Source organism: Neofelis nebulosa, chromosome 4, assembly GCF_028018385.1.
Source record: "Neofelis nebulosa isolate mNeoNeb1 chromosome 4, mNeoNeb1.pri, whole genome shotgun sequence".
In the NCBI taxonomy this organism is placed as follows: Eukaryota; Metazoa; Chordata; class Mammalia; order Carnivora; family Felidae; genus Neofelis; species Neofelis nebulosa.
Window position 1 is genome coordinate 56,503,206 of NC_080785.1, and position 26,888 is coordinate 56,530,093.

At 36.7% G+C, this 26,888-nt stretch overlaps 1 protein-coding gene across 1 annotated transcript in view; it reads right to left on the reverse strand.

Annotated features, from left to right (window-relative positions):
• ABCB5 (ATP binding cassette subfamily B member 5) overlaps positions 1–26,888 on the reverse strand; it is a 139,424-nt gene that overhangs the window by 44,912 nt on the left and 67,624 nt on the right. Inside the window, exons 15-16 of the mRNA XM_058724866.1 lie at positions 13,955–14,116; positions 10,249–10,389 (exon numbers count right to left, since the gene is read on the reverse strand). Coding sequence (XP_058580849.1) covers positions 10,249–10,389; positions 13,955–14,116 — 303 coding nt within the window. The remainder of the gene's footprint in view (positions 1–10,248; positions 10,390–13,954; positions 14,117–26,888) is intronic.

Consider the following 26,888-nt stretch of genomic DNA (forward strand, 5'->3'; position numbering starts at 1 on the left):
AAATGACAGTCATATTTTCTTTATTCTTGTTAAACTAGATGGAATATTATACCCTAAGATAAGACAAAAATCTAGGTAGAAATGAAGCAAGACAGAAAGTAAGAATTTTACTAGCTAGCATTTCAAGCTTGAAAGTTTTCTAGTTTCATGACTTATTGACAGAAACATTATCTTAATTTAAAGCTTGTTTTGGGGTTCCCATTTGTAAATAAAATGCTGCAATATCTGAGCATATCACTTAAACTTACCAAGCCTCAGTTTCCTCATCTTTCCAAGGGGGATGATATCATTTCCTATCTTCTTGGATTGTTTTTAGAATTAAGCTTAACTCAGTATTATTACAGAAGAAGGATTATATGATGCAAAATCCTAGGTTTTATACAGAGAAAGCACAATGCAAGTAACCATTCTGTCAGCCCTCCCAGTGGAGAGGTAGCAGTCACAATGATCAGAGGATAAATAATATGATAATGATTTCTCCTTACTCTTGTCCAGCATGCATAGGGGATTTATTTCAGAAATCTAAAATATCTTACGGTTTTGTAGTGAGTAATTATTTTGAATAGCAAAGTAGACAGAAAACTACTAGGCATTTCTTTTTTATTTTAATTAAAAAAATGTTTTTATGTTTACTTATTTTTGAGACACCTAATGAGAGAGCACAAATTGGGGAGGGGCAGAGAGAAGAAGACAGAGAATCTAAAGCTGTGCTGTCAGCGCAGAACCCGATGCAGGACTTGAACTCACGAACCGTGAGATCATGACCTGAGCTGAAGTTGGACAATTACCTGACTGAGCCACCCAGGTGTCCCTAGGCATTTCATATGTTAAAATTGTCTCTTGGCATTCACTCTAGAAGTAATGACATTTGTGAACCTAATAACAGGAGAATTCTTCAGGAATGATTATAAAATAGTCTGTAATTCTTGTGTTAATCTTAGTCTGGCAACTATAATGAAAACTCTTTTGTTTGAACAATAGAACTTTTAAAGTTCTAAGGTATTTATGGTCTATTTTTAGGATGGGTAAACCACAATTATATTGGGTTACTGAATAATCTATTTCCTTTCTGAAGTTTTCTGAAGATCATCATCATAAAAAGCCTCACTTTTCAGTTAGGTGACTGTCCAATATACAGAAATTTATTTCATTTTTTATTTTTTGAAAATTTTTATTAAAAAAAATTTAATGTTTATTTTTGAGAGAGAGAGACAGAGTGTGAGCAGGGGAGTGGCAGAAAGAGAGGAAGACACAGAATTTGAAGCAGGCTCTAGGCTCCAGCTATCAGCACAGAGCCTGATGGGGGGCTTGAACTTATAAACCGTGAGATCATGACCTGAGCTGAAGTTGGATGCTTACTCAACTGAGCCCCCCAGGTGCCTCAGAATATACAGAAATTTAAAAAGTTGCATACCAACTCTGTCAAGCACTGAGCACAGATTTTCTGTCAAATTCGTTATAAAATTGCCTCATTTTGCAATGAAACTAAGACTTAGTGTGTGCCAGAACATAATACCAGTAAATTAGAGACAGTAAATGTAGGAGGGCTATCTCACTCCTACAGAATAATGTATCTTTTACCTTTTGAAAAATATACAATAACAGGTTAAATGAGTATTACTGAAATAATGTTATAAAGATAGAAAAGAATAAAGATAAGAACAAAATGAAAGTAAGATCATGAGTTTCTATGTTATGTAAATATGTTATAGGTTATTACATGTTTTAAGAGAATCTGATATAAAAATATATGAAATTATAGGCATTTTGTAAAGAGATACAAAAGGGCTTTAAAAAGTTAAACCTTCCTAAAGAATTTTAAATTTCATACATTTTATTTTATTTTATTTTTTATAAGTTCATTTATTTATCTTAAGACAGAGAGAGAGAGAGAGAGAGAGAGAGAGAGAAGCCCAAGGAGGTTCTGCACTGTCACTACAGAGCCCAACATGGGGCTCAAATCCACAAACTGTAAGATCATGACCAGAGCCAAGATCAAGAGTTGGATGCTCAACCAAAGGAGCCACCTAGGCACCCCCTAATTTCATGTATTTTAGAGCTATAATGAGCTATTATAGTCTTCATATAACAGGCTGTATATGTTTAAAATGTAGAACTTGGTAAGTTTAGACATAACTACACACCCATGAAACCATTACCACAGTCAAGATAATGAACATATCCACTACCTCTAGAAGTTTCCTACAGCCTTTTGTAATCCCCCTCTCCCACACCTCTCAGCTGCCAACCCTCTTCTCCTATAATCACGGACATGCTGTTACTACATATTATTTTTCATTTCCTAAAATTTTATGTAAATGAAATCATACAGTATGTACTCTTTTTTCCTCTGGCTTCTTTTGCTCAACATAATTGCTTTGAGATTTATTCATAATACTGAATAAATTAACATTTCATTATTTTTATTAGTGAATGGTATTCCATTGTATGAATATACCACAATTTATATATTCAGTCACCTCTTGATATGAATTTAGGTCATTCCCAGTTTTGGGCTATTACAAGTAAAACTGCTATGAATATTCACATTCAAGACTTTGTGTGGACACAAAGAAATGAGTTCATTTCTTTCAGGTAAATACCTAGAAGAGGAATGCTTGGATCAGATAGATGTATGTTTAATTCTTTAAGAAATTGCCAAACTGTTTTCCAAAGTGAGTTTGCCATTTTGTATTCCCACTAGCAAAATATGGAATGCTTCTGGCTTCATATCACTGCCAACACTTGCTAGAGTCAGTCTTTTTAGTTTCCACCATTGTAATGGTGTGTCATGATATCTCAATTATGAGTTTAATTTGCACTTCTCTAATTACTAATGATGTTTGGCATCTTTTTGTGTGCTTGTTTGCCATATGCACATCTTCTTTGGTAAAATGTCTATTCAAATATTTTGCCCATTTTTCTTTTTCTTTTCTCTTTTTTATTTTTTTTTAAGAGACAGAGAGGGAAAAAGTGAGCAGGGGAGATGGGCAGCAGGAGAGAGAGAGAATCTCAAGCAGGCTCCACACTCAGCACGAAGCCTTAATGTGGAGCCTGATGCAGGGCTCGATCCTATGACCCTGGGATCATGACCAGAGCTGAAATCAAGAGTCAGACGCCCAACTGACTAAACCACCCAAGTGCTCTTTTTGCCCATTTTTTCAATTGGGTTGTTGATATTCTTATTATTGTGCTTTGGGAGTTTTTGTATATTTTGGACACAAGTCCTTTATTAGATATGTGACTTATAAATATTTTCTCTCAGATTATGGCCTATCTTTTCATCTCTTAAAAGCATTTTACAAATAGCAAAGGTCTTGATTTTGGTGAAGTCTAATTTATCATATTTTTTTTTCTCTTTTATGAATTGTGCTTCTGGTGTTGCATCTAGGAAATTTTTGCTAAGGTTTTCTTACTGGATTTTCTTATGGAAGTTTTTGAATTTTAGGTTTTATAGTAAATTCTGTAATCCATTTTGAGTTAATTTTAATCTGTGATCTGAGACATGGATTGAAGATGATTATTTTGTATATTGTTGATACAGCTATAGCATCATTTCTTGAAAAGACCATACATTCATTATTCAATTGCCTTTACTGTACTTTTGTCTAAATACAATTAACCATCTGTGTGTGGGTGTATTTCTTAACTCTATTCCGCTCTATTGATCTATTTTAATATAGCTGTATATTAAGAATTGGAATTAGGTAGTACAAATTCTCCAACTTTGTTCTTTTTCAAAGTTGTTTTGATTATTTTGTCCTTTTGAATTTTCATTTATAATCAGTTTGTCGAATTCTACAAAAAAGCCTGCTGAAATATTGATTGGTATTGCCTTGAACCTATAGATCAATTTGGAGAGAACAGACGCCTCAATGATATTGACTCTTCTTATTTATGTACATAGTATATTCCTCAACTTATTTAGGTCTCCTTTCATTTTTCTTAGTAATATTTTATATATTTCAGTGCATGGATCTTATAATCTTTTATCAAATTTATCCCTAAGTATTTCATATTTTTGACAATATTGTACATGAAATTATTTTTAAAATTTCAATTCCTATTTTTTGATTTTTGTACTTTCTTTTTGGTGCATTCTATAGGATTATTTATATAGATAGTCATGTTGTCTATGAAGAAAGACAGTTTTCTTTCTTTCCTATTTGGATGCCTTTTATTTTCTGGCCTTATTGCACAGGCTGGAACTTGTGGCACAATGTTGAATAGAAGTGGTGAGAGTGTACATCCTTGTCTTGTTCTTGATTTTAGTTCCCTCACTATTGAGAGTGATGTTAGCTATAGATTTGTTGTTTATGCCTTTTATCAGGTTGAGAAAATTTCTTTTAATTCCTGGTTTGCTGAGAATTATCAGGAATAGACAGTGCATTTTGTCAACTGAATTTTATACATTGATTGAGATGATTATTTTTTTCTTAATAAGAGGTATCACATTAATTTCTTAATGTTAGGCCATACTTGTACTCCTTAGATAAATCCTAGTTGGTGATGATATAGCATTCTTTTTATACATTGTTGATTAGACTTACTAAAATTTTGTTAGTAAGTTTTCCATCTATGTTCATTAAGTAAATTTATCTATAAACTTATTTTCTTGTAACATCTTTGTCTAATTTTGATATCAGAGTAATATTGGTCTCATAGAATTGGTCTCATAGAAGAGAGAATCTCTTAGAATCTCATAGAAGATTGGTCTCATAGAATATTTGTCTCTTCAATTTTCTATTTGGTAGAATTCACCAGTTAAGACAATTAGCCCTGAAGTTTTCTTTAAGGAAAGGTTTTCACTACAAATTTAATTTCTTTTTAATAGATATAAGATTAAGTTATTAATTTGTTCTTGAGCGGGCTTTGGTAGTTTGTGTCTTTTAACGAATTTGACAATTTCATCTGAGTTGTAAGATTTATTTTCATAAATGTTTTCATAAGATCATCTTATTCTTTAGAGGAGGGAGAGAGAGAGAGAGCATGCATGTAAGTTGGGGAGGGGCAGAAGGAGAGGGAAAGAGAATCTTTCTCCTTTTTTTTTTTTTCTAATTTTTTTTTATGTTTATTTACTTTTGAGAGAAAGAGAGAGAGAGACAGAGGTGTGAACAGGGGAGGGGCAGACGCAGAGTCTGAAGCAGGGTCGAGGCTCTGAGCTGTCAGCACAGAACCCAATGCAGGGCTTGAACTCACAGACTGTGAGATCATGACCTGAGCTGAAGTTGGATGCTTAACCAACTGAGCCACCCGGGCTCCATGGGAAAGGGAGAATCTTAAGCAGGCTCCATGATCAGAGAGGAACTCTCACAACCCTACGATCATGACCTGAGCTGAAATCAAGAGTCAGATGCTTAAATGACTGAGCCACCCAGACACCCCTATTATTCTTTTAATATAGGTAGAACTTGTAGTGATGTTACCATGCTCATTCTTGATATTGGTAATTTGTATCTTCTTTCTTAAATTGTTCAGTCAGTCCAGTGGTTTTTCAGTTTACTGAGGCTCTCAAAGAACCAGTTTTGGATTTCACTGATTTTTTTTTCTTATTTTAAAAAAAAGTTAATTTATTTATTTTGAGAGAGAGAGAGTGAGAGCACATGCAAGTGGGGTAAGGGGCAGAAAGAAAGGGGGAGAGAAAATTCAAAACAGACTCTATGCTCAGAGCAGAGCCCAACTTGGGGCTCAGTCTCATGACCATGACATCATGATCTGAGCTGAGATCAAGAGTGGGATGCTTAGCCAACTGAGCCACCCAGGTGCCCCAACTTTTTTCTTTATAATTACCTTCTTCCTTATAGTTTCTTAAGGCGTAAGTTTATTAATTTGAGATCTTTCTTTTTATGTATAAATTTCTTTCTCAGTGATACTTTAAGCCTCATCTCACATTTTTTTTAAACTGGAGTTATTTTTATTTTTTTAAAGTTTTTATTTAAATTTCAGTTAGTTAATATATAGTGTAATATTAGTTTCAGGTGTACATTATAGTGACTCAACACTTCCATACATCACCTGGTGCTCATCATGACAAGTGCACGCCTTAATCCCCATCACCTATTTAATCCACCTCCCATCCATCTCCTGTCTGGTAACCATCACTTTGTTTCTATAGTTAAGAGTCTGTTTTTTGGTTTGCCTTTCTTTATCTTGCTTTCCTTCCCCCCCCCACCCCCCCCGCCTTTACTCATTTGTTTTGTTTCTTAAATCATACGGGAATTTGTCTTTCTCTGACTTATTTTACTTGGCATAATAGTCTCTAGCTCCATCCATGACATTGCAAAAGGCAGATTGCATTCTTTTTTTATAGATGAGTCATATTCCATTGTATGTATATGTATGTATTCATAGTAGTATTCATTTACTAATGTACAATTGTAGTGTTTTCATAAATTGGCAATTGTAGACAATGCAGCTATAAACATTGGGGTGCATATATTCCTTTGAATTAGTATTTTTGTATTCCTTGGGTAAATACCCAGTAGTACAATTGCTGGATTATAGGGTACATTTTAATTATGTTTGGTATCATTTTCATTCAGCTCAAAATACTTTGGAATTTCTCTTTTGATTTCTTCTTTGATCCATGCATTATTTAGAAGTGAGTTGCTTAGCTTCCAAATATTTCAAGATTTCCAGGCCACTTCTGTGCTTGATCCCTTCTCTTCTCTTCTCTTCTCTTCTCTTCTCTTCTCTTCTCTTCTCTTCTCTTCTCTTCTCTTCTCTTCAGATTTTACTTTTAAGTAATGTCTACATCCAAAGTGGAGCCTGAACCTACAATTCCAAGATCAAGAGTCGCATGCTCTACCAACTGAGCCAGCCAGGTGTCCCTCTGCTCTTGATTTCTGATATAATTCCACTTTGGTGAAGTAATATACATTGCATTACTTGAATTTTTAAAAACATATTGAGACCTGTGTTATGGCTTAGAATATGGTCTGTCTTGATAAATGTTTCAGACACATTTGAGAAGAATGTGTATTCTTCTGTTGATAGGTGGAGTCTTCCATAAATGTCTATTAGTTCAAGCTGGTTGAGAGTGCTATTAAAGTCATCTATACCCCTGCTGAATTTTAGTCTACTTGTTTCGTCAATATTTAAGAGAAGTATTGAAATCTCTGGTAAAACTGTAAATTTTTATTCTCTTTTTGGTTCTTTTATATATTGATCCTTTAATATAATTATGAAAAAAAACCCACTTTATCCCTGGTAATATTTTATTGCTTTGAAATATACTTTGACAACTATTAACATCACAGTCTATCTTCAAGTAATATTACATACCACTTAGGAGCCTTAAAATAGAATATTTCCATTTCTCCCTCCTAATCTTTTGGATACTGTTTTTACAAATTTTTACTTATACTTCTGTAACAAACCCTATAATGCAATGTTATTTTTTTCTTAAAAAAGTAAATTATTTTCGAAATACACTTACAAAAGTATTATTGGGGTGCCTGGCTGGCTCATTCAGTAAAGGATGTGACTTTTTTTTAAGTTTATTTATTTTGAGAGACAGTGTGCGTGTGCATGCATGCAAGTGGAGGTGGGACAGAGAGAGAGGGAGAGAGAGGATCCCAAGCAGGTCTGCACTGTCTGCACAGAGCCAATGCAGGGCTCTGTCCCACAAACCATGAGATTATGACCTGAGCCGAAATCAAGAGTTGGACGCTTAACCGACTGAGCCGCCCAGGTGCCCCAAGCATGTGACTCTTGAACTCAGGGTCATGAATTCAAGTCTCATGTTGGGCATGGAGACTACTTAAAAAAATTATTAATCACTGTTGACTAACTACTCCTGGTCCTTTATAAGCCTTTGTGAAAGGACTGTTCTCCTTCCTCCTTTCCGGCACATCTTTCCTCTGCCGTTGGCAGTTTTCTTAATGTGCTGATCAGTACTCAGATGAAGACTCAGTGGAGAACCTATGAAGATCTCTGGAACTCTGAGAAACTCTCTTCTTTTAGTTCTTTGTTCTAAGGATGCTGCCTAATTTGGCTTCCTGGGCTCTGCATGGGTTTCCCCTTCTAGCTCTGAGGCTTGGAAACTATCCAGGCAGTAACCTGGATCAGTGATAAGATTTATTTCATTTGTTTCTTCTTCCTCAGGGATCACCACATCCAATGTTAGAAAATTGTTCCACATGTTTTGTTCTGTTTCTTAGGTGTTTCAAGCAGAAAGGTAAACACAGTTCCTGTTAACCTATCTTGGCTGAAAGCAGAAATCTCTAATTTCATCTGGTTTTCATAGCATTTGACACAAATGATCTCTTCCTCTTTTGTGACACTTTCCTTTGTTGGCTTCTATGATACCATACTCTCCTGGCTTTCTTTTTATTTTCTAGCCATTCTCTAGATTCCTTTGTTGGCGACTGCTTTTCTACCTGAATTTAAATTTTGCTGGGTCCTGCTTCTCAATATCCTGTCCTAGTTGCTTCTCCATCTATAATTTGTTTCTAATTAGACAGCTTTAATCAGGTCCATCAGGTCTATTACTTAACCACTGTCATCTCTTCCCTGTCTTGTTCTCCCTGATCCCACTCTGGTTCCCAAACACCATTCTCCACACAGCAGCCAAATCAAACAGATTGGTTCATGCACTTTTCTGAATAAGACCCTCTCATGCAACAGTTCTTAACCTGCTTTGTGTCAGGGACTCCTCTGGAAGACTGATGAAATCTGAGGACTCCTTACCAGAAGGATTTATAACAATGTGCTAAATAACCCATGGGTCTCAAAGAAAACCAATAAATTGAAATATAGTATTCAAAATATTTAACAAAAAATTCAAAGTTGTGATACAGTTATGGTTGTGTTTCATTATTAGCATATTAAATAACAAGATATAATAGTGATGAGTGTAAAGATATTCTAACATGTCTATAACAACTGTAATGAGATATCAAAATTTCTGTGATTTTCATTGGTGATGTTATAGGCCCTGGTCATAATACTGTAGTTTGTTGTTCATATTCATAATTAAATTAATTTTTCATCAAGGATAGGTGTGAAAAATTTATGATATTTTTTTCTAATTCAGGTTAATTGCCTCTGAATTCCGTCCAGATTTTCCTTGTGGGTCACGGACCACTGGTTAAAAACCTCTGATGGCTTTCTGACAGAGTAAGGAAAGAATCTAAAAGACAAGATCAAAATCTTACTATGGTCTACAAGGTGCTGCCTGATCCAGCCCGAGTATCTCACACAACTCTTTGCTCCTTAGTCACTGTGACCCCAACTCCAGGCCCTTATATTAGCTGTTCCCCCTATTTAAAATAATACCACCTCTGTCCTGGCTACTGATTTATTACCTTTTGGGTCCAAATGCACCCTTTTGCCTGATAAATATTTTTCCTTTATCAGATAGTAAGATGTCAAGCTGTGTCAGTTGAGGGTACTGGAAAAACACCACAGGGGGGAGTTTTTCTTTCTGGTGGCTTACTGGGAAGGCTCCTGCAGGATGAGTTTTTCTCTCTGCTACTCTCCTTGCACAGTTTTTTTTCAGAGTTAATTGAGTGCAGTTTTCTCTTGTGTTTGGCCACCAAGTGCTTTGTCCAGCTCTTGGCTTGTCCAGGAGAGGCCTAACCATGGGACGCAGATAGCACTGGCCTGTGATTCAGCCAGGTCACTAACGCATGCACCTTACTACACGTGGGGCTGTACTTGACTCTTGCATAGGGCAACCTGTCCAGTTCCTGGTTCCAACAGTGCCCTGTAGCTTCTCCTGGCACCTAGGGGTTCTGGCATGCCACAGGACAGATTTCCAGCAAACCCCACCAGTGAGGTATCTTATCAACTTCTCTGCCATCCAGTGAACAAAAGCTGTGCCCTTTGAAGTAAGGCATGAATCTCAACCTTGGCTGGGGAAGAATCAGGGCTCTTCTTTGGGTCTCTATTTCAACCTCACTAGTGGTTGCTACTTTTGTCTGCTACCTCTGCATTCTTTAGAATTCTCTTAATTTTCACTAGCCAAATACTGCTACGTCTAAAGTAACTAGAAAAAGAAGAGCAAAGCCCATTCTTAAGAGATTTCTTGCCTCCAAAATGACCTGTGACATAAATGCAGTCTTATTTGAGGACCTCTTTCTTAGAGCATTACTGTAATACTACAGTGAAGTTTGGGAAAGATTTGCTTTATACACTTAGTGCTAAAGTAATATTTTATCATATATTCTAAATATTATAAGAATTAAATGAAAATTAATTGGAGAACATGCGGGTAAAACTTGTTGATATTTGTTAAACCATTACCTCTTTATATTGGATGGATTCCTCAGACTTGCCAGTAAAGTCTGACTTGATGTTACTCATAGAGCACAGAGAAAGTGAGCTGGTATTTTTTTCAGTAGAATATGCCATTGGTCCCATCTGTTCATCAGCTTTTTTAATGTCCTTAAATGAAGAATATACATGTCACCATTAGAATAATGCCTTCAAAATTCAAAAGAATTTTATTAAGCATCCCTCTAAAACTGTATTGCATCTGATACTGAAAGTGATATATTCTTGTGCAGTTCTTGCTAAAGTTTTCAGGCTTGATAGAGGACTAGTAAGTCCAACTTATACTAAAATGTTAGTGGGTGACAATAGCTTATTGTGCTTTCTTTTCCAAAGACCTGTATAATTAACTGGAGAGAACAATGCCTTAGTTGAAAACAACTATTCCACTAGAAGGGACAGATTTTAGTAAAAAGAACTTTGTGAGGGAGAAGACTTCAAAGATACTCTTTCTGATTCCTTATTCCTAGCCTTTCATGAAACTTATAAATTTATAACATATAGCTAGGCACTTAAATGTGATGCTGGCTCTAGGCTTGAGAGAAATGTCAGGAGACAATAACACTTGCTAGGCCTGCAACTGCTGCCCCTTCTAAACTGATTGGAAAGCAACTCAATGGGCCAGCTCCTAGAGAATAAGAAATCGCAGAGACATCAAGTTAACTTTAAAGACACTGTTTAAATGATAGGGCAAGGAGGAAGTTCTAAACCAGACTGCTCTAAGTCTAGTTTTTGGGCTTTTTGGCTACTCAGAGAAATGAGATCAGATTTAGTGAAATAAAGAAAAACTACACGTTCTCTGCTCAACTGAATATGGTGTGAGTAAATTTGTGACTTCCCCACGAAGAGATGAAGAGGGAGACAAGACAGAAATGAGGAGCCCAGTTTGGATGATGGTGTCCCAGACCAGGTTGGAGCAGAGACAGACAGCCTTAGGTGGATTTAGGTGCAAAAGAGCATATGCATATGGAAGGCTTTCCAGACACTGTGCTTCTTTGACAAGCTTAACAACTGTTAATCAGTCATTTCAAAGTATGGTAAGCTTTAACCAGCTTTATAGTATCTTAACATCTTTAATCAGACATTCTTTTATACTATCACTTTATTTATTTATTTATTTTTATTTATTTATTTATTTATTTTTCTATAAATTTCTCTACCAAGAAAGAAATCATTTACTTGGATTTTTTCAGGAGCTATTTATTTTGTGGCAGGCTTAAAATGAAATTTTGACCTCTTCTCATAATAAATTTTTCTAAGAAGGTGTTTAACAGGTCAAAGGCAATTTCTTTTCCTGAGAAGCCTGCTAGACAAAATACTTATGATAGGAAGTTTTGGTATGTATCTATCTACCAGTTTTTATTTCATTTCATGTGACAAAATCACTAAAGGAATATGTCTGTAAGTAATCATATATGTTTAAGATAAATAATTACAGCATTACTCTTCCTGGTTTGAACTTTTCTAAAAAGTTTGATTGGATAATACTAACAATAGTAATATAATAAAATTTAGTATGACAACAATAACTCTAAATACTTCACATGAATGACTCATTTAATACTTACAGTAATTCATAAATAAGTTACTTTTATTTTCTCCATGTTAAAGATTAGAAAACTGAGGCACAGGGAATTTAAATAACTTACCTAAGGGCCTAAAACTATTAAGTGGCATAGTCAGAATTTCAAATTACGGTGTCTCCAGAGCTCATAACCCTAACCACTGCTATGCTGCTTCTTGTGATTGATTCTCTTAACAACAGTAACTTTACAACACTTTTGAGCATCATGAATTCTAACAAACTGATTCATTTGGACATTACAGGTATAGTGGGAAATAAGCACTTTCAGAGTTTCAGAAATGCGTTACTGTTTAGGTAGATACCACACATGTTATGTTTGCTATGCAGTACCCAGAATATTGTAGTTGTTCACTGAGTATTAAAAATGGTATTGTTTTATTAGAATGAATCTTATTTTTGGTAATCAGAGACTACTAATCCATTTTGAATAAGGTGTTTTAAATACTTATACATTTATACCACAAACATTCAATTTTTGTTTTCCTTACATTGTGAAACTCTTTAACATAAGACCTAATAATGGAGTTTTAGTTTAGTTATAATGAAAAATAAAGGCACGTTACTTCAAAGAAAGATACGAGTGTAGTAGTTTTAAAAAACATCAAAATAGGGTTAATTTAACCATAGCTATTTGCTTTTATTGGTATCCTTATTAGTTTGAAAATATGGAACTTAATAATTTCATAAGTTATCAAGTCTACTCTGGAATGAAAATCATACAGATTCAACTGTCATATAATGGCTAATTTTATTTTTAAAGAAAAATATGGCCTAATATGAAATAAAATTGAAACTGGCAGGTTTTGAATCTATATAAGATTACATTTTCAAACTTTTTTTTTTTTTTTTTTTTTTTACTATGACTGCTTTATAGGAGGTGTTTAAAAATAATTCATTCTAGCATTGTGGAGAAAGCTAGGGTTCAGAATGTGAAGTTTTAAGTGTGAGGAGGACACGGAGGCTCATAACTTTCTAAATTTCATAATTTGTGAAATAATATTTTTAATTAAGTTTTCCATTATAATTCCAGTACAGTTAACATACAGTGTTATATTAGTTCCACGCATACAATATAGTGATTCAACAATTCCATACATCTTGACCTGCGTACTGACCTATTTTCACTGAGCATTACACTCTCTAGCTCTGTCCATGTCATTTCAAATGGTAAGATTTCATAATTTTTTATGGCTGAATAATATTCCACTGTATATATACACCACATCTTCTTTACCCATTTATCAATCAAAGGACACTTGGGCTGTTTCTATAATTTGGCTATTGTAAATAAAGTTGCAATAAATACAGGGGTACATGTATCCCTTTGAATTAGTGTTTTTGTATTTTTTGGGTGAATACCAAGTAGTGCAACTACTGGATAATAGGACAGTTTTACTTTCAACTTTTTGAGGACCCTCTATTCTGTTTTCCACAGTGGCTTAATCAGTTTACATTCCCACCAATAGTGCATGAGGGTTTTTCTTCACACCCTCACTAACACTTGTTGTTTCTTTTTTCTTTTCTTTTTTTAATTTATTTTGAGAGAAAGAAAGAGAGAAAGAGAGTGCGTGTGCAGGTGTGGGGCAGAGAGAGAGAGGGCTCTCAGTGTAGAGTCCGATGTGGGGCTTGACCCCATGTACCATGAGACCATGATCTGAGCCAAAATCTGGAGTTGGATGCTTAACCAAGTGAGCCATACAGGCATCCATTTCTTGTGTTTTTGATTTTCACCATTTTGATAGGTGTGAGGTGATATCTCACTGTAGTTTTGATTTGAATTTCCCTGATGATGAGTGATGTTGAGCATTTTTTCATGTTGGTCATCTGGATGTCTTCTTTGGAAGCCTGTTTGCAGTGTGCCTGGCAAATATTAGGTGCTAGGTACCCATTAATTCTTTAATTTTCATCATATTATCTAGCAAAATGCTGGGGATATTAGTCACATTGCATTTATTCACAGAGGAATTATAAATAAGCCTTGGTTGCTTTGTGAAATCTACTAAGATTATGATTCAGGACCTCTGTGGTATGATCTCTGAAAGGTTAAAAAAAAACCAACCCTGCTAACATAGCATTATGTTACATAAACATTACCTGTGACATTACAAGCGAATAATATAGACCTTGTTTTGCCATTAATTCAGCATGTATTCCTTTTTCTGCCACCATCCCATCTTGTATGGTCACAATCAGATCTGCACTTCGAATAGTGGAAAGTCGGTGTGCTATGACAATTGTAGTTCGACCTTTGCTTGCCTACAAAACAGTAAGTATAGAAAACAAATATGAAATTAATAGAAATAACAAACTTTGCAATATTCAAAAAAGCTTATTATTTTAAATATTAAGGAATCCTTGAATCTAGAAATTTGGACTTAAATGGATTAGGAAGACCAATAAAAATAATTTGGTAATTTAAAATGTAAACATACTCCTATCATAAGATTCATCCATTTAAATCCCAGATATTTATTCAAGGGAAATAAAAGTGCATATCCACAGAAAGGCTTACATATGAATGTTCAGAGCAACCTTATGTGTAATATCCCAAAACTACAAACAAACTTAATAACTTAAATGGGCATTGATACCAACAAGCTCAAACAGCGGTACAACCATACAATGGAATACTATTTACCAATAAAAAGGAACTATTGATACATTCCACAATACGGACAGGTCTGAAAACAAGTATGCTGAGTGCAAGAAGTCAGAGAGTATAGAATACATAATGTATGATTCTATATACATAAAGTTCTAGAAAATACATACTAATTTATACTGGCAGTAAACAAACCAGGGGTGGTCAAGAGCCAGGCAGAAGAAAGAGGGTTGGGATGGAGTATTTACAAAACGCATGTAAAAGTTTTGAGGAATGACTGGTTGGCTATGTTGATTGTGGTGGTTTCACAGGTGTACATTTATGCCCAAACTTTTCTAAGTGTATACTTTTATATGTGCAGTGTAAGTCAATTAAACCTCAAAAAAAGCTGTTAGGAAAAAGAATCTCAAACAAAAGAACCAGCTTATTTATACCACCCAAGGTGGCCATTCTTGAAGTTCTGTAAGAATCCTGAATGGGACTGAGGCATTTTAATGAAGGTTATGCAAATGTAATGATAAAGTAGATTGAGGAGCAACTAACTATTGTAGGTAGAAAGATTTATTTTTCTTAATTTTGGCAAAGTCTGATGAAGCACACATAATTATATTGTTAATTGGCAATTACTAGAATATGTGAGTTTCTCTAGGCGATATTTATGTGATATAGTCTGAAGAAGACAAGTCTAAACACTAAAATGCGTAGTGCTCCCTTTATTTTTCATAGTGCAAATATAGACTTCTTTTCCTTCCAAGATTTTATTTAAATTTGTTAGTTAACACATAGTGTAGTATTGGTTTCAGGAGTAGAATTTAGTGATTCCAAACCTATATATAACACCCAGGACTCATCACAAGTGCCCTCCTTAATGCCCATCACCCATTTAGCCCATTCCAATAAACAGTGGAGCTCATGCATCCCTTCAAATCAGTATTTCTGTATCCTTTGGGTAAATACCTAGTAGTGCAATTGTGGGGGTAGTCCTATTTTTAACTTTTTTGAGGAAATCTCCATACTGTTTTCCAGAATAGCTGCACCAGTTTGCATTCCCATCAACAGCGTAAGAGAATTCCCCTTTCTCTGCATCTTTGCCAACACCTGTTATTTCCTGTGTTGTTAATTTTAGCTATTCTGACAGATGTGAGGTGATATCTCATTGTGGTTTTGATTTGCATTTCCCTGATGATGAGTGATGTTGAGCATTTTTTCATGTGTCTGTTAGCCATTTGTATATCTTCTTTAGACAAATGTCTGTTCATGTCTTCTGCCCATTTCTTAACTGGATTACTTATTTTTTTGATGTTGAGTTTGATAAGTTCTTTATAGATTTTGAATACTAGCCCTTTAACCAATATGTCATTTGCAAATATCTTTTCCCATTCTGTTGGTTGCCTTTTAGTTTTGTTGATTGTTTCCTTTGCTGTGCAGAAGCTTTTTATCTTGGTGAAGTCCCAATAGTTCATTTTTGCTTTTGTTTCCCTTGCCTCCAGAGACGTGTCTAGTAAGAAGTTGCTGCAGCTGAGGTTAAAGAGGTTGTTGCCTGTGTTCTCCTCTAGGATTCTGATGGTTTCCTGTCTCACATTTAGGTTTTTCACCCATTTTGAATATATTTTTGTGTATGGTGTAAGAAAGTGGTCCTATATAAACATGGGTGAATGATAATTGGGAAGAGAGTTTTTATTGTTTGTTTTTTGTTTTCCTCAGTCTATTATTTTTATGTGGTAATTCTAAGTCTTGCTTATGAATGGTATAATACAATAGGCAAATTTTTTTGGTTTTATTTTTTCTTAAAAATTTTTTTTCAGTTTATTTATTTTGAGAGAGACAGAAGCAGCACACGTGCATGTGAGTAGGGGAAGGGCAGAAAGAGTGGGAGAGAGAGAGACAGAGAGAGAGAGAGAGAGAGAGAGAGAGAATATGAGAATCCCCAGCAGGCTCTGCACTATCAGCACAGAGCCTAATGTGGGGCTCAAACTCGTGAACCATGAGATCATGACCTGAGCCAAAACCAAGAATCAGACGCTTAACCAACTGAGCCATCCAGGCACCCCTAGTTTAGTTTTTTAAAATCAACTTTATTTTAGGATGGTTTCAATTTAGGGAAAATTTGCAAAGATACTACGGTATTCATGTACCCTGCACACAGTATCCCCCAGTGTCAATATCTGACATTTCTATGGTGCATTTTTTACAACAAATGAACCAGTATCAATATCTTATCAACTAAATTCTATACTTTATTCATATTTCCTTAATATTTACCTATTATCTTTTTTCTGCTCCCAGATCCCCTTCAAAATACATTGCCATTTAGGCATCATGTCTCCTCAGGCTCCTCTAGTTGTGACAATTTCTCAGATATTCCTTATTTTGTACAAACTTGGTATTTTTGAGGAATACCAGTCAGATACTCTGTAAAATGTCTCTCAATTTGCATTTGTCTGATGTGCCTAAGTTTCAGAGGTAAGACATTCAGCCTATACTAAATCCCACTTTTCTCATTTCAACTTCAAGTCTGAATTGTATTCTGGATCTTGGAGACCTGAGACTCGCCTACAGCACCTTAAAGGGGAATGAATGTAAGAATGCTGTTGTTGAGTGGGCATTCATTAGGACTACCAGTGCAAAGGTGAAAACACTCAAGACACCCAGGTTCCTGACCCATATCTCTCTCATTTATTCAATTACATTTCCTTGAGGTGACAAATGTTATTTCTTAAAAGCAACCACATCTCAAAACTTACTGATGAAGCTATAAGATGTTTCCAATTAGCTCAATGATTTCACAATACTATTAAATATTTCTCATAGCAAATTCATATGTATGAAATTTACTTAAAAATATAAAAGGGCACATATAACACATATACTCTATGGAGAATGTAGGACAGAAGGAGATGTAAAATCAAACAATGGGGAGACTGCAATTAGAAAAGGTTTGAGAAGAGTATGCAGTCTCGTGACATAATCAGAATTATAAGGTTTCCTGAAGCAGGTTGTATTGTTCTAGACCTTCTTTTCTTCATGGGAGACTCACTTTGCAGGCATTTTTACAGACCTATCTACTAATATTTCTTCACTTCTTAGGCATTACTTATGGAACAAGTTTACTTATTTTGCAAAAGTTCATGCTGTTGTCTGACATCTGAAAACAGACAGTAAGGGATGACATTTCTGCAGCTGTGCCTCAGTGAGCACTGATGTTCCCTCAGACTGGAATGGCCTGCACTTACTCATCTCTACCATCTTTACTCGGCTAAGCTCATGGTCTAAACTCTAAACATTTGATTAACTTATTATAGAATGATTAATGTCTGAGTGTATCAAATAAATTACAGAAATGCCTAATACTTTAAAAGGGAAAAATGCTCTATACTCTAAAAGCCTATAAAATGGGCCTAAAAGTATTGTACATACTCAAGGTACTATAAAGTACACTACAAAAATACCGCTCCACTACATCATACATGTGACCTTAAAACACAGAAGAAATTATGGAAGCCAAGCCCTCTTAGAAAACAGGTCAAAGAAATTTGAGCTGATGCTTTGTTTTCTAGCAAGAATTACTGTAAAAATAAGGGAGGTGCAATCCATTTTTCAGATGTCTCAGAGTAGATGTGGTAGTACCAATTTGAAAGAATTTCCTAATATCTTCTGTCCTTTATAGTTTAAACACAGCTAAGAGCCAAACAATTAGGTATTTGACCAAAAAAAGGTCAACAGGAAGGTAGGTCTCTATTTGACACTTTGCTGGCATTTTTCAGATTACTTTGCAATTCCATACACAACAATAAATCACCAAGCAATTAGTTTGCACTTTGAAAGAGAGGGTGCTTTAAAACATCCCTCATAGAATTGCTAGGGCAGAGATAAGGGCCTGAGGAAGGTAGCTATCATCTCACCAGTGGTGGTCATGTGCTTTGAATAAAGGTGGGCAAAAGGAAAAGAAAGAATAATGTAAAGCTGTGAGCATTTGAGAAGGCCTGAATTTGACTGATGGGTCAGTTAGCAGGGGTAATATACTCTCTGGAGAAGCCTGTAAACAGAGTTCTCATGTCTCACAGCAAGCATGGGATGGGAAACCAATGAGAATGCAAGTTCCCACTGACTGCCTGCTAGCAGGTAGGCTTAGGCGAACTTGGTCCTCACTGATGACACATACTCCATGATGCAATGCAGTCTTGTGGTCTTCAAATACTTTTTTTCTTAAGTGGCAAAATCCTTTTATCAAAAGACAGCACATATGGGAACTTAACAGATTTAAATAAACCATACAGGTTAATGGTTAGTTGGTATTTGAATTTTTGGGGGTGGTGGTGCACAGCCCTACTTGCTCATCCACCCCATCTCTCTACCCTCCTTCACTCTTCACCAGACACCTAAAAAACTCTAGAACACTAGTACTCCAAGAATACAGTCTGAAAAGCCTCTCACTACTATTTTACAAATTTTCACTTCTTTTAGCTACCGAATTTTAATTGACCATCTGCTATAAGAAGGTCTTTATGGTAGTTTTATGGGAAACACAGGAGTTTTGGTGTCTTTACTTTATTATGATGTTGAAAGCCAACTGGCTTGCCATTCCTGTGGGACAACACTGGTTCCATAGCTAAACAATGAAGAATTACTGTCAGGTCACTTCACCTGTTTGAAAATGCTTTGTCAGGGGTCCCTGGGTGGCTCAGTCAGTTAAACATCTGACTCTTGATTTTGGCTCAGGTCATGATCTCACAGTGCATGGGACCAAGCCCTGTGTTGGGCTCTGAGTAGACAGCCCAAGTCTGCTTGGGATTCTGTCTCCCTCTCTCTCTGCCTCTCCCCTGCTTGTACTGTCTTGCTTTTTCTCAAAATAAATAAATAAAATAACAAAAAAAGAAAATGCTTTCTCTTTTGTAAAATGGAGTGACAAATAGCAAAATGTCAGGTCCTTAGAAGCCATATTTAATAAGTGACTCACATCCTACTTGACCTCTTCTTTTCAACTTTCAGGGATCTACTCACATGAGTACACACACACACACACACACACACACACACACACCTAAGTTAAGACTCTTTAGAGAGTAAAGCATATTCAAAATCTAAACTCTTTGCTGAGATGAGGACACATGTAATACCTAATTAGGAATATGGAATAAGACCCTATAGTACAATGTTTTCTTTTTATAACCTGAAACATCTTCATTCTTACTTTTAAATAAGCTAACAAACAAGCTAACAGTTGTTAGTAATAAAATTATTTCTAGTCATTTAATACCTTTCTCCTTCACTGTGGAGAAATTATAACAAGTAAATGATGAAGTCAATGGTGGGCAAGAAGAGAAAAGCCTATAATAATTAGCTCATCTTTCTTCCAAGAGGGAATAATAGCTTATCTAGCCCAGATAAGACAGTAAGGGATGACATTTCTGCAGCTGTGCCTCAGTGAGCACTGATGTTCCCTCAGACTGGAATGGCCTGCACTTACTCATCTCTACCATCTTTACTCGGCTAAGCTCATGGTCTAAACTCTAAACATTTGATTAACTTATTATAGAATGATTAATGTTTGAATGTATCAAATAAATCACATTGCCAATTAGAAAATTAGCAATTAGAAAAATCGATATATAGAAGGTTTTCTTATTTTGGGGGAGGACAAGGCTTAGGAATAATTTAAATTTACAGAAACCACTCTTGTCTTGAGGGGAAGATGGCAGCGTAGGAAGACTCTGAGCTCACTGCGTCCTGCTGATCACTTGGATTCCACCTACACCTGCCTAAATAACCCAGCAAACCGCCAGAAGACTAGCAGAACGGAGTCTCCGGAGCCAAGTGCAGATGAGAGGTCCACGCAAGAGGGTAGGAAGGGCAGTGAGGCGGTGCGCGCTCCACAGACTGGTGGGAGGGAGCCAGGGCAGAGGGGCAGCCCACAGGCCAAGCAGAGCCCCTGAGTCTGGCTTGCAAAAGCGGAGGGGCCAGACGGAGTGTGTTCCGACAGCAAGCGGGACTTAACATCTGGAAGGTTATAAACTAACAGCTCTGCTCAGAGAATGGGAGGGCTGGAGGACAACCAGAGGGAGAGTTGTTGAGCCCCGGACGACAGAGCACAGCTTGGTGGGGAACAAAGGCGCTCGCCAGTGCCATCTCCCTCGCCCATCCCCCAGCCAAAATCCCAAAGAGAACCAGTTCCTGCCAGGGAACTTGCTTGCTCTGAGCAAACACCCAACGCTGTGCTTCTGCGGATCCATCCCTCCGGCGGGTCTGACTCCCTCTCGGTGCCACAGGGCCCCTCCTGAAGTGGATCACTGAAGGAAAAGCGAGCTGAGCCTGCCCCTCCCGCCCCTGTGCACCTTGCTGATCCACCCCAGCTAATACGCCAGATCCCCAGCACCACAAGCCTGGCACTGTGCAAGTAGCCCAGATGGGCCACGCCACCCCACAGTGAATCCCACCCCCAGGAGAGGGGAAGATAAGGTACACACCAGTCTGACTATGGCCCCAGCGGTGGGCTGGGGGCAGACATCAGGTCTGACTGTGGCCCCGCCCACCAACGCAAGTTATTCAAGACAGCACAGGGGAAGTGCCCCGCAGTCCCGCACCACTGCAGGGACTATCCAAAATGACCAAATGGAAGAATTCCTCTCAAAAGAATCTCCAGGAAATAACGACAGCTAATGAACTGATCAAAAACGATTTAAACAATATAACAGAAAGTGAATTTAGAATAATAGTCATAAAATTAATCCCTGGGCTTGAAAACAGTATAGAGGACAGCAGAGAATCTATTGCTACAGAGATCAAGGGACTAAGGAACAGTCAGGAGGAGCTAAAAAATGCTATCAATGAGCTGCAAAATAAAATGGAGACAGCCACGGTTCGGATTGAAGAGGCAGAGGAGAGAATAGGTGAACTAGAAGATAAAATTATGGAAAAAGAAGAAGCTGAGAAAAAGAGAGATAAAAAAATCCAAGAGTATCAGGGGAAAATTAGAGAACTAAGTGATGCACTAAAGAGAAATAATATACACATAATTGGTATTCCAGATGAGGAAGAGAGAGGGAAAGGTGCTGAAGGTGTACTTGAAGAAATAATAGCTGAGAACTTCCCTGATCTGGGGAAGGAAAAAGGCATTGAAATCCAAGAGGCACAGAGAACTCCCTTCAGACATAACTTGAATCGATCTTCTGCACGACATATCATAGTGAAACTGGCAAAATACAAGGAGAAAGAGAAAATTCTGAAAGCAGCTAGAGATTAACGTGCTCTAACATATAAAGGGAGACCTATAAGACTCGTGACCAATCTCTCTACCGAAACTTGGCAGGCCAGAAAGGAATGACAGAAGATCTTCAATGTGATGAACAGAAAAAAAATATGCAGCCGAGAATCCTTTACCCAGCAAGTTTGTCATTTAGAATAGAAGAAGAGATAAAGGTCTTCCCAAACAAACAAAAACTGAAGGAATTTGTCACCACTAAACCAGCCCTACAAGAGATCCTAAGGGGGATCCTGTGAGACAAAGTACCAGAGACATCGCTACAAGCAAGAAACCTACAGACATCACAATGACTCTAAACCCATATATTTCTATAATAACACTGAATGTAAATGGACTAAATGCGCCAACCAAAAGACATAGGGTATCAGAATGGATAAAAAAACAAGACCCATCTATTTGCTGTCTACAGGAGACTCATTTTAGACCTGAGGACACCTTCAGATTGAGAGTGAGGGGATGGAGAACTATTTATCATGTTACTGGAAGTCAAAAGAAAGCTGGAGTAGCCATACTTATATCAGACAAACTAGACTTTAAATTAAAGGCTGTAACAAGAGATGAAGAAGGGCATTATATAATAATCACAGGGTCTATCCATCAGGAAGAGCTAACAATTATAAATGTCTATGCGCCGAATACAGGAGCCCCCAAATATATAAAACAATTACTCACAAACATAAGCAACCTTATTGATAAGAATGTGGTAATTGCAGGGGACTTTAACACCCCACTTACAGAAATGGTAGATCATCTAGACACATGGTCAATAAAGAAACAAGGGCCCTGAATGATACATTGGATCAAATGGACTTGACACATATATTTAGAATTCTGCATCCCAAAGCAACAGAATATACTTTCTTCTCGAGTAGACATGGAACATTCTCCAAGATAGATCACAAAACAGCCCTTCATAAGTATACAAGAATTGAAATCATACCATGCATACTTTCAGACCACAATGTTATGAAGCTTGAAATCAACCACAGGAAAAAGTCTGGAAAACCTCCAAAAGCATGGAGGTTAAAGAACACCCTACTAAAGAATGAATGGGTCAACCAGGCAATTAGAGAAGAAGTTAAAAAAATATATGGAAACAACGAAAATGAAAATACAAAAATCCAAACGCTTTGGGATGCAGCGAAGACAGTCCTGAGAGGAAAGTATATTGCAATCCAGGCCTATCTCAAGAAACAAGAAAAATCCCAAATACAAAATCTAACAGCACACCTAAAGGAAATAGAAGCAGAACAGCAAAGGCAGCCTAAACCCAGCAGAAGAAGAGAAATAATAAAGATCAGAGCAGAAATAAACAATATAGAATCTAAAAAAACTGTAGAGCAGATCAATGAAACCAAGAGTTGGTTTTTTGAAAAGATAAACAAAATTGACAAACCTCTAGCCAGGCTTCTCAAAAAAAAAAAGGGAGATGACCCAAATAGATAAAATCATGAATGAAAATGGAATTATTACAACCAATCCCTCAGAGGTACAAGCAATTATCAGGGAATACTATGAAAAATTATATGCCAACAAACTGGACAACCTGGAAGAAATGGACAAATTCCTAAACACCCACACACTTCCAAAACTCAATCAGGAGGAAATAGAAAGCTTGTACAAACCCATAACCAGCGAAGAAATTGAATCAGTCATCAAAAATCTCCCAACAAATAAGAGTCCAGGACCAGATGGCTTCCCAGGGGAGTTCTACCAGACGTTTAAAGCAGAGATAATACCTATCCTTCTCAAGGTATTCCAAAAAATAGAAAGGGAAGGAAAACTTCCAGACTCATTCTATGAAGCCAGAATTACTTTGATTCCTAAACCAGACAGAGACCCAGTAAAAAAAGGGAACTACAGGCCAATATCCCTGATGAATATGGATGCAAAAATTCTCAATAAGATACTAGCAAATCAAATTCAACAGCATATAAAAAGAATTATTCACCATGATCAAGTGGGATTCATTCCTGGGATGCAGGGCTGGTTCAACATTCACAAATCAATCAACGTGATACATCACATTAATAAAAGAAAAGAACCATATGACCCTGTCAATCGATGCAGAAAAGGCCTTTGACAAAATTCAGCAAACTTTCTTAATAAAAACCCTCGAGAAAGTCGGGATAGAAGGAACATACTTAAACATCATAAAAGCCATTTATGAAAAGCCCACAGCTAACATCATCCTCAATGGGGAAAAACTGAGCTTTTTCCCTGAGATCAGGAACACGACAGGGATGCCCACTCTCACCGCTGTTGTTTAACATAGTGTTGGAAGTTCTAGCATCAGCAATCAGACAACAAAAGGAAATCAAAGGCATCAAAATTGGCAAAGATGAAGTTAAGCTTTCACTTTTTTAGATGACATGATATTATACATGGAAAATCCGATAGACTCCACCAAAAGTCTGCTAGAACTGATGCATGAATTTAGCAAAGTTCCAGGGTACAAAATCAGTGTACCGAAATCAGTTGCATTCTTATACACTAACAATGAAGCAACAGAAAGACAAATAAAGAAACTGTTCCCATTCACAATTGCACCAAGAAGCGTAAAATACCTAGGAATAAATCTAACCAAAGATGTAAAAGATCTGTATGCTGAAAACTATAGAAAGCTCATGAAGGAAATTGAAGAAGATATAAAGAAATGGAAAGACATTCCCTACTCATGGATTGGAAGAATAAATATTGTCAAAATGTCAATACTACCCAAAGCTATCTACACATTCAATGCAATCCCAATCAAAATTGCACCAGCATTCTTCTCGAAACTAGAACAAGCAATCCTAAAATTCATATGGAACCACAAAAGCCCTGAATAGCCAAAGTAATTTTGAAGAAGAAGACCAAAGCAGGAGGCATCACAATCCCAGACTTTAGCCTCTACTACAAAGCTGTCATCATCAAGACAGCATGGTATTGGCACAAAAACAGACACGTAGACCAATGGAATAGAATAGAAACCCCAGAACTAGACCCACAAATGTATGGCCAGCTCATCTTTGACAAAGCAGGAAAGAACATCCAATGGAAAAAAGACAGTCTCTTTAACAAATGGTGCTGGGAGAACTGGACAGCAACATGCAGAAGAATGAAACTAGACCACTTTCTCATACCATTCACAAAAATAAACTCAAAATGGATAAAGGACCTGAATGTGAGACAGGAAACCATCAACACCCTAGAGGAGAAAGCAGGAAAAGGCCTCTCTGACCTCAGCCGTAGCAATGTCTTACTTGACCCATCCCCAAAGGCAAGGGAATTAAAAGCAAAAATGAACTACTGGGACCTTATGAAGATAAAAAGCTTCTGCACAGCAAAGGAAACAACCAACAAAACTAAAAGGCAACCAACGGAATGGGAAAAGATATTTGCAAATGACATATTGGACAAAGGGCTAGTATCCAAAATCTATAAAGAACACACCAAATTCCACACCCGAAAAACAAATAACCCAGTGAAGAAATGGGCGGAAAACATGAATAGACACTTCTCTAAAGAAGACATCCGGGTGGCCAACAGGCACATGAAAAGATGCTCAACGTCACTCCTTATCAGGGAAACACAAATCAAAACCACACTCAGATATCACCTCACGCCAGTCAGAGTGGCCAAAATGAACAAATCAGGAGACTATAGATGCTGGAGAGGATGTGGAGAAACAGGAACCCTCTTGCACTGTTGGTGGGAATGCAAATTGGTGCAGCCACTCTGGAAAGCAGTGTGGAGGTTCCTCAAAAAATTGAAGATAGACTTACCCTATGACCCAGCAATAGCACTGCTAGGAATTTACCTGAGGGATACAGGAGTGCTGATGCATAGGGGCAGTTGTACCCCAATGTTTATAGCAGCAATCTCAACAATAGCCAAATCATGGAAAGAGCCTAAATGTCCATCAAGTGATGAATGGATAAAGAAATTGTGGTTTATATACACAATGGAGTACTACGTGGCAATGAGAAAGAATGAAATATGGCCCTTTGTAGCAACATGGATGGAACTGGAGAGTGTTATGCTAAGTGAAACAAGCCATACAGAGGAAGACAGATACCATATGGTTTCACTCTTATGTGGATCCTGAGAAACTTAACAGAAACCCATGGGGGAGGGGAAGGAAAAAAAAAAGGAGGTTAGAGTGGGACAGAGCCAAAGCATAAGAGACTCTTAAAAACTGAGAACAAACTGAGGGTTGATGGGGGGTGGGAGGGAGGGGAGGGTGGGTGATGGGTATTGAGGAGGGCACCTTTTGGGATGAGCACTGGGTGTTGTATGGAAACCAATTTGACAATAAATTTCTTATATTGAAAAAAAAAAGAAACCACCCTTGTATAATGGAAAAATATTTTACCATATGTTTGAGGCTTTTCTTGTATTGTTTTAAGACTCTGAAATTTCCTGCTAACTAATAATGTTTAAATCCATTCGTGAAAGAAAAACCCACTAGCTACAAATACAATAGGATCAAAATAAGTGGCTTAAGGGACAAAAGTGAGTCTATTACAAGCCTACGTGGGATCCTCAATTTCAGTGGGGTATGGTTTGAGTTTCTTTCCCAACGAGGCAATATAGTTTTAGAAAAAGGATAGTGTTTTTTATTCTTTTAATTCTGGTAAAATATACATAACATGAGATTTATCATTCTAGTCATTTTTAAGGGTAGGGTTCTCCTGGATCGGAGAGGCCAATTCCTTCTGTGTCACTATTATTTTATACTCAGACTTACACTGCTATTCTTTTTTTTTAGTGGTAAAATATTCATAACATAAACTTTTAACCAGTTTGAACCATTTTAAAGTGTAAAATTTAGTGGCATTAAGTACATTCATATTTTTGTGCAACCATCACTACTATCTAACTCCAGAACTTTTTCTTCATCCTGTGCTGAAATTCTATACCACTCTGAACCATAACTTCCCATTTCCCCTTTTCCTTAGCCCCGGTAACATCCAATATACTTTCTGTCTATGAATATGACTATTCTAGGTATCTCATATAAGTGTAATCACATAATATTTGTCCTTTTGCATCTGTCTTATTTTAGTTAGTATAATATCTCTAAGGTTTTCCATGTAGCACGTGTCAGAATTTCCTTCCTTTTTAATATTGAACACTATGACACTGTACACACATATAATGTGTTTATCTGTCAAAGAACA